This window comes from Mustelus asterias, chromosome 2, assembly GCF_964213995.1.
Source record: "Mustelus asterias chromosome 2, sMusAst1.hap1.1, whole genome shotgun sequence".
NCBI lineage: Eukaryota > Metazoa > Chordata > Chondrichthyes > Carcharhiniformes > Triakidae > Mustelus > Mustelus asterias.
The window spans coordinates 72,848,409-72,863,141 of NC_135802.1; the positions used below are offsets into that span (position 1 = coordinate 72,848,409).

Consider the following 14,733-nt stretch of genomic DNA (forward strand, 5'->3'; position numbering starts at 1 on the left):
TCCTGATAGCCCCTTCAGCAAATGTACTGCAACGTGATTATGTTCCATTGCAGCCAAGCATAGATCCGTTCTTTCTTTCATGAAAAGAGAGCACAGGACATGAGGGAGAGAACTCAAGGTGGTCTTCCAAAGATTTTGGAACTCACAATTGCAAAGGAGGAATGCTGGCGATCAGTGGTGTTTTGGCATCCTTAAAAATGGGGTCCTCCTGGCTACTTAGTGATGTGTTTAAATCTCAGTGGCCCATGTATCATGCAGCATCCAGTCACGTTAATGTAATTTCAACAGCAAGTAAAATATGATCATCTACCAAATAAGTTGCAAAATTCCTGTCTTCTCTCACCACCGTAGTCATCACATGTACAGCAGGTATCCATGAATGACAAATCTTCAAAAGGTTTAACCATGTCAACCATGTGCCCTAGCTTAGACCTTGCACTTTAATTGAGTGAATATGACAAATAGTTGGGTTTTAGCTTGTGATTCTCACTGCAAGTGAAGAAACAAATAGTTTTGGCAGGGAGAGCAGTGGAGAGTCCATTTTGGCTGGCGCAGTCCTTCCCAAGCCCTGGAAAGAGTTGAGGTATCCTCCCTGGGGGCTGTTAGTGAAAAGGATATATCATTGAGCAAAAGCAACAAATGTATGATATTCTGGCAGGCTCTTCAAATATACTGACTATGGTTGCAGAGAGAATGGAGAGGTTTCCCTCAATCATGAATGTTTTTTGCAATGATGTGTTCATGCAGGGAGATGGCCAACTTTGAGTATCAAATGTAGCAGTCACATGACTCTGCCTAATCACTGCCCTGCAGACTCCGATACCAGCAAGTCTGCTGTTATAAATAGCAAGACAGATACCTTAGCACCGGCTTTACACCATCACACTGATTTGTGCCACAGTGCTCTCAAGAAGAGTGATGGCAATGAAGTTACTTGAAACTGCTGTCTCTTGTCCCGATGGCCAGGCATACAGGTAGAACAATCTTTGGTCAGGACCTCATGGGCTTCAAAGTCTAGAGGACTCTCAGCGTCTGGAGCAGGAGATCTGGATCAGCCTTGCTGCACCTCTGTTGAAGCCACAGGGGCTGCATCAAAAAGCACGAGTAAAGCTAAACAAGGGCATAGATGTATGAAAAAATGTGATGTGAAATTTCCATTCTTTAGGTCAATTGCAACCACTTTTCTATCTTGCAGATCCTTGATTGCTGATTCGTAGTAGCTCCATTGCCACCTGTAGGCCCCTCCGGAGTATTAGGCAAGGAAGGATTCCAAGCTGGCAGATTCACCATATGGTGGGAAGTTGTCCTAATGGTAAAATTCAGAGGGATCATAAAATGGCATCAACAAGCCAATTAATTATTTTGCAAGCATTTGGTATTAGTTCGTGGCGGCAGGCGTATCTTCTTCTGCCATGTTACTGCCTCTTCTGCTTCCTAGCCTGTTTCCAAAGGGCTTGTCAAATTCGAGCCAATATCCTGGCAGTTGATTCCCAGAAGAAAAAGTCTGAATTCTATTTTTTTGCTCTGAACTAGTTTTCTGTTTTTAGTGGCTTAAACTGTTGTTTCTTGGCAGCATTTTTGTCTCGGATGAACATTTTTTAATCCAATTTAACTTGTACTGAGCATCATTAAATCTGTTTCCTCGTTGAATTGAAACTCATTTTCAGTCGTCAGGTCCCGGGATATCTGGCATTAACATGGAGGCTGCTTAGATTAGCGTCGCACCCTATCTGCATAAGGACAGCTCTATTTTCCTACTTTTCTATGGCATAGCTTGGCCTAATGGAGGCTCCTTGTACTCTTTGACTGTCTACATTAAAGAAGTCTGCACTGGTTTCTATGCACCCTTTCTAGCATCCATGTTATCTGTCTGTTGCTTTGCAGCCGAGCATAATTTTAAAGAGTATAAAGATTACCTCAGTCTGCCCAAGAATATGGCAAGGGAAACTGAAATGATGATGGAAAATCATCCGAGAGAAAAGGACAGCTTTATTTGATGCATAACATTTACATACCAAGTATGAATTTAGATTTAGTTTCCAAATCAAAACTAAGTAGTAGAAGCAGTCTGGATCAGAGGGGGTTCATGGGTCTCAGGACTAAGTTGGTGCAGGTGGAACCAGTGCCATCTCGTATTGCTGGAACAAAAACATTGGGCGGGATTTTTTGGCCTTTCCATGGTGTGTTTTTCAGCAGCAGAGGCAACTCTCCATTTGCTGCTGGCAGGATATTCCTGTCCTGCTAATGTCTACAGCATTTTGCATGGCCAGCCCATCCCACCGCCTAGGAACTTGCTGGGGGAGGGGGGGATTGCCTTCGGCAGGACCAAACGATCCCCCCATTGACTGCTTCTATGACCTTAATGTATTTCTTTGTCTTGAGTAAGTGAAGTAGCTGCTGGAATGCTTTGTAGCTTCTTCTAAGGTTTCTTAGATCAGTGCCCTGGTCATAAAATGCACCTGCCTATTTGATGAAAATATAGCCCATTAATTGTTCAATTTGAATTAAAACCTTTTTGAAGGTTTATTACACTGCCTCTGAAAAATCTTAGTTGCATCCATTGGGTAGCCCTAAAATTTTCTGTTTATCTTGGGACAAGGCCACATTTGGCAAAGCTGTCATTTTTATTCCGTATCTTTAGTTGTCCTGAGGTGGTGTTAGCTGGTTGCCTATTTGAATAGCTACATGGAGCTGTTTGATACAACTGAGTAGTCTACAAATTAAGAGTCAACTATGCTGATGTAGGATTGACATCACATTTAGATCAGACGAGGTAAGGATGGCAGATTTCCCTCAAGGTCATTCGTGAAGCAGTTGGGTTTGTACAATAATCAACAGCTTTGTGGCTACTTTTACTAATGCCAAACTTTTTTCAACTGAACTAAAATTCACAAGCTGCTGTGGTGTGATTTGATCGGCAAAGGCTCATGTCGGGCAGGAAAAGCGGCGTTGAAACTACCAATGGCAATGACGGGCATTCTCCACCGTATAGTGCAGTACTTAGAAAACAAAACTTGAAGTCACACGTTCCACAATGTATCTTTGGCAGAGCAGCCTCTGATTTGTGCAACATTTTCATAGTAACTGAATTTTTGTGTAAGTTTTAATGTAAGCCTATATGTGACACTGATAAATAAACTTTAAAACACAGCCTAGGATTAGGGTGCCATTTTTAAAGGCCTTCCCAGTGCAGAGTGAGCAAACCAGTTCATCCTGGAAACCCCACCCCCAGCACTACTCGGGCACTGTCCTGGGAGTGCCAGGGACACTGCCTGGATAGTGCCATGGGGGTGCCAAGGTACTACCCAAGTTGTACCCAGACCCAGGTATCACCCCCCCCCCCCTCCAAAAACAGGTCCCCCCATCCAATACGTTGCTGTCATGAGCTCCCCTGGGAGGTCTGCTCACCAGATGCACTCCTTTGGAAACCAGTTGTGATTCATGCCGTTCGGCCGTCACGCTGCTGTGGGTGAATTCTAAGATGAGGGAGGGGGATGATTCCAGCATAGGAACCTGATAACGATATAGTAATTTATTGTAATTATGTTCCTGCATTGAACATCGGAAGACATGCCCCAACACTGACTGGAGGGGACAATCACATGGTAGGTTGTCGCCAAAATAAAACTCGACACTGCACTTCTCGTAATACTTTTGCTATCGTGGCAACATCTGCCCAATACGAAGGGAAGTGGAAAATCTTGATCTTAGCTTCTGGATTACTGGTTTATGGCTTATTAGTCAAAAACCAACACATTACAGTACTCTATTGAATGTGAGTGTTTTCATTGTGTTTACATTCTGGGTGTTGTGTGAATAAATGTTTATCGTTTTATCTGGTTTAAACTTAGAAAGGAGTCTAACAACACCAGGTTAAAGTCCAACAGGTTTATTTGGTAGCAAACGCCACTAGCTTTCGGAGCGCTGCTCCTTCGTCAGATGGAGTGGAAATCTGCTCTCAAACAGGGCACAGAGACACAAAATCAAGTTACAGAATACTGATTAGAATGCAAATTTCTACAGCCAACCAGGTCTTAAAGATACAGACAATGTGAGTGGAGGGAGCATTAAGCACAGGTTAAAGAGATGTGTATTGTCTCCAGACAGGACAGCCAGTGAGATTCTGCAAGTCCAGCAGGCAAGCTGTGGGGGTTACTGATAGTGTGACATAAATCCAACATCCCGGTTTAGGCTGTCCTCATGTGCGGAACTTGGCTATCAGTATCTGCTCAGCGATTCTGCGCTGTCGTGTGTCGTGAAGGCCGCCTTGGAGAACACTTACCCGAAAATCAGAGGCTGAATGCCCGTGACCGCTGAAGTGCTCCCCCACAGGAAGAGAACAGTCTTGCCTGGTGATTGTCGAGTGGTGTTCATTCATCCGTTGTCGTAGCGTCTGCATGGTTTCCCCAATGTACCATGCCTCGGGACATCCTTTCCTACCGCTTATAAGGTAGACAACGTTGGCCGAGTTGCAAGAGTATGTACTGTGTACCTGGTAGATGGTGTTCTCACGTGAGATGATGGCATCCGTGTCGATGATCCGGCACATCTTGCAGAGGTTGCTGTGGCAGGGTTGTGGGTGTCGTGGTCACTGTTCTCCTGAAGGCTGGGTAGTTTGCTGTGGACAATGGTCTGTTTGAGGTTGTGCAGTCGTTTGAAGGCAAGCAGTGGGGGTGTGGGGATGGCCTTGCCGAGATGTTCGTCTTCATCAATGACATGTTGAAGGCTCTACCGGAGATGCCGTAGCTTCTCCGCTCTGGGGAAGTACTGGACGACGAAGGGTACTCTGTCCACCGTGTCCCGTGTTTGTCTTCTGAGGAGGTCGGTGCGGCTTTTCGCTGTGGCGCGTCGGAACTGTCGATCGATGAGTCGAGCGCCATATCCTGTTCTTATGAGGGCATCTGTTAGGCACATTTAAACTTAGAAGACAGACTTTCTGGTTATTATTAAAACTCACAACACCCAAAGGGGGTTTAAAAACACCCTATTAGAATCTTGTTAAAAACAACCGACAGTTAAGGGAAAAGTTATCCCACCACCTCCCTGTGCACAACAATATGATGTGGAGATGCCGGCGTTGGACTGGGGTAAACACAGTAAGAAGTTTAACAACACCAGGTTAAAGTCCAACAGGTTTATTTGGTAGCAAAAGCCACACAAGCTTTCGAGGCTCTACAGTTGCGTGGACCTGCAGAGTTTCACTGGCTGTCTTGTCTGGAGACAATACACATCTTTTTAGCCTGTCTTGATGCTCTCTCCACTCCCATTGTTTTGTTTCTTAAAGACTGGATTAGTTGTAAGTATTCGCATTCCAACCATTATTCATGTAAATTGAGTCTGCGTCTTTATAAGTTCTGTTTGTGAACAGAATTCCCACTCACCTGAAGAAGGGGCTTAGAGCCTCGAAAGCTTGTGTGGCTTTTGCTACCAAATAAACCTGTTGGACTTTAACCTGGTGTTGTTAAACTTCTTACTGCACAACAATATGAACATGAAAGGCCCATAGAAGATGTATTGTGTCTTCATTCAGTGCTGTAGGCAACTTTGAAAGGATATCCAGCTTTTGAGCTAGATGGAAGGAGATTAGTTGATACTCTTTTTAATATGGTATTGAGTTGACATAATATCATCTACAAGAGATGATGGATATGTGGCAAACAATCTATTAGGTGGGGATCTTCATTTGGTGCACCGTTTTCTGATGGCAACTCTTGATACAGATTCTGCCACAAACATAGAAGCTGCCAATTTGCGTTGAAGATTGTTTCCAGCATTGGTGCCTATTGTCAAACTGTAGTAGACTCTGTTCGCCTTGGTGGTACAAACCAACCCATAGGAGATGTCACCATTTTCCCCTTTAACCAACTAGTGAATCTCAAGTGCAATAATCATTGTTTAGGACTTTAATGTTGTCCTTGCAAGCATCCTTGGGTCCATGATCTTAGTGTTTTCCTGTAGTCCCAGAATCTGCCACTGACTCCCTCCTGGTGCTGCTGGAGCTGGCAGCTAATCTGATTGGCTGGCAGCTCCAGAGGGCGGGACCTCCGCCCCATTGAGGAGCAAAAGTCTCCACTCAGCCATTTAATGTTTTATGGCTGCGGGGCAGGTCGGCATGGAGCATATTGGCTCTACACTGATGTCCTTTCCAAGGAGGGGGTGCTGTTGTCAACACCACCACCTCCAGTGCCTCATGTTATTCTGCCCTATGTAAGTCAACGTAATGCAACTGTATTGTTCTGAACTGATGCTACTTCGGGCTTTAAAAATAACCCATGCAGAAATAAAGCACTGTCCCAAAATCTCAAATAATGCTTTTATTGCCATTGGCAAAAAATTAAAACTAAATGGTGTAATTTAGGATTCTATGGTGTTCTTTTTCACAGGGGTGGTCATCCGTATCTCACTGGTTTGGCAGTAGCTGGAGGAGCTTATTACCTTGGACTAGAAGGTGCGATCATTGGACCCATCCTTTTATGCATCCTAGTAGTTGCCTCCAACATCTACAGTGCCATGTTGATGAGTCCTTCAACAGCATTACCAACTCCTTCGCAGACTCCTTGGCCTTTGCAAATACATCGGTAAGTTTCAACAAGAGCTTCCACTAAATTAGTCTCCCTGGATCTTTCATACACGGTTAGAATTTCAACAATGTAGGAAAACTATTAAAACCTATTACATAAAGCTGGTAACTATTTAACATTTTGTTTGAATTCGTTGAGCAGATTCTTCTGACAGCAACAGAGTGAATGTTGAGACTACTGTTGCAGCTTGGAATTCTGCAAAAGTCCTGACCACTTCCAATTCACGCTATTTACCCGGAAACTTTGAACTTATGATGGGAAGCATTGCGCCTCCTGCAGCCCTCTGAGTGTCTCCAACACTGATCTAGGTGCTGGAAACTTGGCCTTGATGCCGTATACTGACTTGACAATCTTTCTAGCTGTTAATCTCAGGTGCAGGACAGTGATGCGCTACATCAGGTTGAACTGAAAAATGCTCACCGGCATTGGCACACCCAATAATGCTCAACTCCCCACACCAAAGACACTGGTCAAACACCAACACCCATGAATACTGAATCTATTCTTGATAATCTCTTCCCCCATACCACTGACGATACTCACCCACCCCTTATGCTCTCCCTCTGCATGTCCCCCCAAAATATAAATTTTCCAGCCTATGGCCAGAGGGAAGTTATGTGAAGGTTGCATAGGGTGGGTTATTTAACATTATTAGTGGAGATGCTGTGCAGTATCGGGGATGGTGGGACATGTAAAACCTCTGCGAGCCAACACGCTGAAGACAGACTTAAGAGGCTTGTCTTCAGTTCATGACGAAGAAGGAGATATGGCTTCACTGTAGTTACAGTTTGCTCACCTCTAGATTGAAGCTGGAGTCAGGACTAGAAAGGTCAAATGCTCCAGTATAAAAAGGTAAGGGGCAGTTCAAATCACAGTCAGTGACGTGCATTCTTGCTCTGCTGCTGACTAAAAGATATGAGCCATTGTTGTAAATGTTATCTCGGTGTTTTAAAGTTATGGGAGTGATGTTGTGTTCAGTGGAAAGGGAATTCATGCGGATATAATGGGCATTTAATTCAATAGAAGACCCATAGAAATTGAATTTTACCCTCCATTTAAAGTTCTGACTTTTGTTCTGCATTTTCCTTGTTTTGTAACAAAATAACACTACTGAATAAAATGAAAGCACAATACTGTGGATGCTGGAGATTTGAAATAAAAACAAAGTGCTGGAAAACCTCCGCAGATCTGACAGCATCCGTGCAGAGAGAAACGGTTAACGTTTTGAGTCAACCCAACTTAAATTTCAAGATGTTTAAATAGGTACCACTTCAGTCCATGACCCTTGGCTTCTGCAGAGGGCAGTCTTAATTTGACATAGATAATATTAACCAGACAATTAAACTGATTTTTCAGTCCATTCTTGACTTAATGCTAACTAATATATTCTGTTTTATGCGCGCACACATTTTAGAATATCTGTTTTCCTGTGGCACAGCAATAAAAATGTCAGTAATCAACTGGTGCCCACTTTGGAAATCTTCAAAAACCATCAATGAAAATGAAATATTCTCCAGTACATGGCTTCTAAAGCACCTCTTGAGTGTAGCACATCCATGTTAAGCTAGGAGGAGCAGTTTTTCCTCCAGTGTTAAAATTGGTGTGCATTGCACCTTCAATTTGAGATGCTTGTATTTATTCTGCTTGTGGCAGATTTGTTTTACTGGAAATTGCTGGCGAACACTTATTTGCCCACATTAACAATTAAGTCAACGGATTCCATTTTCTTGTGCTCCAGAGAGTCAAATCATTATAATCCCGAGTAACAGGAAAATTTTGAATCTACCAACTCTATCAATGCTGGCATTTAACTGCTATGAGGATGATTGGGAATGGTTTTATATTTTGAAAAAGAAGTGACTGGTTTGACGTGTAGTTCTGGGATAAGACCTGTGTGTAATAATGGGAGGGAAAGAATGCTACTGTTTTTCATGAATTAAGTGGCACTATTCATTGTATTGCAAATCTCAATCTTCTGATCATAATGCCTGGATCCTGCCAAAGAAAGAAATCATACCTTTTTTAACCCAAAATGAAAATGTGCGCATGCAATTTTAAAGTTTTCTTTGAGTAGTAGTAGTAATGAGTAAAAACGGTCAGGATGCATCTATATAAATGATCTCTCTAATATATGTCATTCATGTTCCTTAAGTGTTGCATCCATGTGTGTACTTCGTGTCTCACATTTCTTCAGGTGTTACTTCCTACACAGCACTATAGGATTACTGTTGATTTCCAGGTGTAAATCCAAACCCCCCTCTACTATCTTTTGACAGAAGTCTTGCATAACTTCCCAAATTCTTTCATTTTCTACCTCCTCCACTTCCACACCTAGAGCCCACATGATCCCATATAAAACACAGATTGCTAATGAAGAATAATTATGTATTAAAGCATCTGTGCATACATATACTGTTTTGTTTCTTAAATAATTTCAGACTATATCAGTAAACATTTCCTTTACCGTTTCCTACATTGCCTTTATAGACTGGGTTGGACTGGCTACTCAAACTGCTACTCCTGCTCCTTTCTAAATTTCACACCTCAAGCTTCCTTAGAACATTGATCTCGCCTGTATTGATCACCTTTACTATTGCCTGGCTCCTTATATTTCACTTCTCCTGGCCCTGGTCTTTTGCATTCAACTGTTTTTCATTCTTCTGCTGATGATGTGGAATCTGCTGCTAACTAACCTTCAAGGCTTGAACTGCTTGACCCCTGGATCAGCCAAGTATTGGCTCATGGTTGTCTCTGTAGACTTGCGTAACCCTTTATTCTCCAGCAGTGCTTCCATTAATACTCTGACTCAAACAGTTCCTTTATTCATTTCTTTTTCAAAATTGCCTCCAAACCTTAACTTTTGTTTATCGATGCCCCAAGTTGATTCCACTTCTTTCCATTCCTGGACTTCAGTGATTAACTTTAGATTCGTTAATATTGTCGTCTTTCTGTCCTCTATTTCCAGCTACGTTATATCTCTCCAAATCTTTTGCTATGTTTATATAACCTTAATTCCCTTCATGTACGTTTGTGTGCACATTTTGACTATTTCTGGGGACCCTTCTTTTGGCCTTCTCTCCTGCTTTTCATGCCACCTAAGAATTCCACCCTTCATTTTGCTCCCCTTACGTATTTTAGCCTTGCCTCAATCTATTCCCAACAACATTCATTCTGTGGCCTTTGAGTAAAATTGCCATTTTTTACCAAATTAGATATATTTTCTTTTTATTATGGGTCACATTGGGTTGACTACGATTCAGTTTAAACAGGGCTCTTGATTTCAACAAAGAATGTTATTTATGAATAGAAGTGTGACTTGTCAGGAATCCTGACAGCCATTTAAGAGTAGCATTTAGTTATTATACTGCATTTTTAAATCTTATTTTGCATTTGTTTTCTTTGAGTAACGACAAGTGTACCTGAGAGGAAAATAATTAAATGTAGGCAAGATGCAAAACTGAGTTTGCTTTAGATGATAAGTTAGTATTATATGCATTTTGGAGGATTTTTAAAAACCACTCCTTAAACCAAATAGAACATGACCAGTTAATTTAGGTGTGTGTGATACCATTGTAACTGATTCAGTCCAATGATCATTGCAATTTCCAGGTCTTTGCACACAAAGAGCTTCTGTAACACACCAATCCTATATCTGTTTTGCACTACTTCATAAAAGAAATGGAAGGTTACAATTTTTGATTAAAAGATTTAGAATGTGTTTTCAATTTCTGTGAAAAGTTATGTCCGCAGTAACAGCTAAAGGTCAGTGCACTTTATATGTTGATAGCTATTGTGTTTCTTGTTTGTTTTTTTGTTTCAGGCCTTTTGGGGATAGTCCTGAGGAAGCAAAACCTGGTACTGAGTAACTGAATGTGTTTCCCGTATTAGAGCATGTTGGCTCATCTACCTGCAGCTTCCTGCACTGAATTTCACAGTTGTGGCCTTCCTGTACACTCCAGAGATGAATGTTGCATTAGCCAATGCCTTGTAGGAAAATAACTTTTCACTCATGCTTGGGTGCGCATAAGGAATGTGCTTCATCACATTACTTTGCACATTAATGTAACCCCAAGAATACAGCCCTACATTTGGGAGTTAGAAGGTTTGTAACTTCTGAAACTAAGTTCAATTATAAATGATCAGTTGTTGCAGTTCAGTACGTGAGAGCAGAAAAGTTTGAAATGGTGTTTTCTTTTATTGTATGTTCTAAGGGCGTGTTTCAGATTACTTTCACTTGAAATCTGAATATTGTGCAAGTTGCTAAAGTATTGAGAACAATGTATATGGCTTTATTTACTCTGGGTTTTAATGCTCTAGCAGAGCAAGAATTTAGTCTATCTTAAGATGATCTAATTGGGTCTTGAATATTACACAGTTAAACTGTCTGTAATCTCCCTCCACCCCATTGAAAATAACAGAAGCCAAAAAATGTCCAAATTGGAAAATGCACAACTGAGATGGAAGTGATGGACCAAGTACACTATTTAAGGATGAAATTTACAAAATCATTTTCTATTTCTTGGGAGGTATTTTAGTTTTCTAACTATTCCCTCTTGGGCCGCTAATTTGGTGTAGGTGCCTTACACACAAACTCCTGCTGATCCTGTTCTTGACTGGCTGGCAGGAGACCAACAAGACCCACTTAGTGAAAACCTCTGAACATGTTATGCTGCCATTTTTAATTTTATCCAAGGTGATTTATTATCTACGTGAAATAGCTGTCTTTATATGCAGTTCAGTATGGATACATTTATAGTGTCTAACATTATACAGCTTTTCCACAAAGACAGCGTTATGACTCTCATATAACTACTGCTATGTATGATAATTGAATGTTGTTACAATTGTACACCATATAGAACCTTTGCTTTCTTGCTTCTTTGTTTGACAGAGCAACAAGTTCCTCTAGATGACTATAATGGGTAGGGCTGTCCCCAGGAGAATTTTCAGCCAGCTTTTGCGTTCAAAGCAAAGAATTCAGGGCAACAGGAGCACCTGTTGAAGTGAACTTTCAAAAAAATTAAGATGGTCATTAGGGACTGAGAGGTTAGAAGACCTTCATCTACAAAAGTGTGTTTGGGTGGGGTTTCTACCCACCTGATTGCTCTATCCCAAATTCCAGAAAAGTCTATCTGAACAATAGGGAAAACTGGGATGCTCACCCGACAGAGCCAGTAGGATTCAAGCATGTTATCCTTGCTGCAGAGTTGGGGGAAGAGTAGTGTGGAGACGGGGATCTTGCCCTAATTCCCACAGAGCATACATTAAAAAAATCTTACTGCTGCTTCCTAAACAGCAATCAACCTCTCAGATCAACAGCCACTTGGATATGACACTATGGGAGCCACATAAAACATTTGTATGACAAGTTTGCCTGCTTCATAGATCTGTACTACTTTCTGTATGCTGGACAGAACTGTAGTGTTTCTTATGCAAGCCCAGCATTCTACCAGAGCTAGCTCCAAAAGTGACATTGCAATGATAAAGGGAAAGGGGCGAGATATGACAGAATAGCCAGCTGGCACCATCCGCATTTGGAATTTCTGAGGCCAAAAAGGAAAGAGAGCCTGGAAATTGGTTCTGCCTGAACGTTCAATCCCCACTAACTCACTGACAATTCCATGCAGGAGCAATGCCAAATTTCTGGGTACATATTCTTTAATTAATTATAAGAAAGAGCTGTAGCACTATATATTTATGCATATTTGATTAGCTATTAAAGAAATATTAAATTGAAGCCGAAGATCATTGCAGCAATACAAGAATTAGCTACTTTGGGTGGGATTTTAGAGTTTCGCTCGAGTGAGACCGGAAATTCCCGGCCAAGGTCAACAGACATTTCTGTTGTCCGTCCCTCGCCCGCTCCAATTCCATGGCGGGTGGGGCAGCAGATTTCTGGTATATGTTTTGAATTGGTCTTTTTTTTTAAAGCATATTGGGCTTTGGGGAAGGTTTATATTGTAATTGAAACTTTGCACATTAGCTTTGATCCTTTTGTAAAAGGCCAAAAAAGATAGTTTCCTTGAGTTTGGTAGAGACCAACATGTTCTAGTCCACAAAGACAGTGATGTGATTATAGGTGTGTAAATGCTAATTTCTTTTCATCACAATTCCAGCACTTCAATAGAGGCAGAGATTGCAAAATATGTGCGGAAGAGAGAAAGCTTCATTTTCAAAGGATTGAAAGTATGCAATTTAAAGATCTCTTAAAAGGGTGAGGGGAAAATCAAATAGCAAAAAAAAATACATTGATGACTTTTATTTGCTTTTATTTACAAATGCTGATAGTTGAATATATAGTCATTTTGGTGCAATATTTCACTGAATGCAGAGCAATGCTTATGTTTTCTTCCTCATGCTTTTTAATCTGGAGGGAATATAAAAAGCAATTGAAATAGTTTTAATAAGATGAGCAGATTATTAAGTAATTAAAACCTAACCAAGAAAATGTTGCCTTTTCACGGGGCATTTAGAGATCACTAAGTACTGGTAAAATAGTTTCATTCATTGATGCATATGACTATATTTTTGGATGGGGTAATAGGGGAATCATATTTGTGCTTCTTACATTTTTAAAACTATTACAGCATGTAAACAAGGAATGTTTATTTTAGACATAAGTTTTGTTTATTATTTTGCTTTTTCAAATCTGCTGCCTAAAGTCATGTATACTAATTCTATTCAAACTTATTTCAGCTATGTTACTCCAGCTTCTTTTAGTAATATGTTGTATAAATCCAGATTATTGAGACTGCTGCTAAATTTCTAAAATGGCAGGATAGTGATGCTGCTTAATTGGAATAGAGGTAAAAGATACTAATTTGAGTCATTTTCTCAGCCACCACTTGATTCCAACTTTAATGGATTTTACTTTGTGTGCAGTCTCTCAAAATGGTGATTTTACAGCAACATATTCTGATGTAACAAGCTTTAGCTGTATCTCAAGTTGATTGAGTTGCCCTCTTGATTGAAATTGCTCTAGTTCTCAATGTTCTCACAGGTTCCCTTGGGCACATTGAAAGCAACTGCATCCCGAATAAAATATAGAAGCTGTAGAACCTGATGGATCCTGATTAAAGTTTTTTTTATTGTGTGTAAAATAACAACTTTGACAGTATACTGATATTTTATTTTTGCTTGTTAAGTTAACCTTTGGTCCTAAGCTGTGAATGTATTCGTTGTAAAGTTTTGGATATGAGAAATTAGCATTATAGTCACTTTGTAGTACAGAACTTGAGTATTGATGCAAAAAAGGGACATTTTTGTTGAAGCTTTTTGTCTTGCACTCATCAGGACATTGCACGAATACAACGCAAGGGAAATCAACAAATTTATACTATATAAAGGAGTGGTAATTGATTGCAATGGCACAGTGCTTGACAATTAACTCTATCAGTCACCATCAAGTGGTGCATTCTCCATGGCAATGTCTCCACCAATCAGAGTCCACTTATCAAGCAATTAGCACTCTCTTTTCATACAGTGTAAATTTGTTGATTTCCCTTGCATTGTATTCGTGCAATGTCCTCGAATCATAGAATCCCTACAGTACAGAAGGCCATTTGGCCCATTGAGCCTGCACTGACAACAATCCCACCCTATTCCTGTAACCCCATACATTTACCCTGCTAATTCCCCCTCCCAATTTAGCATGGCCAATTACCCTAACCCATACATCTTTGGACTGTGGGACAAAATCCACGCAAACATGGGGAGAATGTGCAAACTCCACACAGGCTGGGAATTGAATCCGGGTCCCTGGCGCCATTGGCAACAGTGCTAAGCACTGTGCCACCATGCTGCCAGTCCTGATGAGTGCAAGGCAAAACGCTTTATAAGGTATCTTTTTGCAGCAATACTCAAATTAGCAATATTTTCACATTGTTTTTATTATAAAATAAACATGTCCAACATGTTCTACTTTGCAAGACATTTCAAAACACAAATTTAGTTTTTAAAATAAATTGTAGAAGAAGCATTTACTGTATTTTTTAATTCATGTTTGAGTATATTTCATATTCTGGTATGCTGGGAGACTTGCACAACAAACAGCATACGTTTCAAAGCACTGGAAAAGTACCACCAGCGGTGTCTTTGCAAGATCTTCCAATTCTGGTGGCAAGAAAGGTGGTCCAACAACAGCATTCTCTCC

The 14,733-nt window shown here is 40.8% G+C and overlaps 1 protein-coding gene across 4 annotated transcripts in view; it reads left to right on the forward strand.

Moving 5' to 3' along the window:
• The window catches only part of tmem245 (transmembrane protein 245), a 107,022-nt gene extending 93,379 nt beyond the window's left edge, over nucleotides 1-13,643 (forward strand). For all 4 annotated transcript variants that reach the window (XM_078237075.1, XM_078237072.1, XM_078237073.1 and 1 more), the window contains 2 exons: nucleotides 6,384-6,578; nucleotides 10,402-13,643. In XM_078237075.1, the coding sequence (XP_078093201.1) occupies nucleotides 6,384-6,578; nucleotides 10,402-10,447 (241 nt within the window). In that variant the 3' untranslated portion in view covers nucleotides 10,448-13,643. The remainder of the gene's footprint in view (nucleotides 1-6,383; nucleotides 6,579-10,401) is intronic.
• Nucleotides 13,644-14,733: the final 1,090 nt, after the last annotated feature.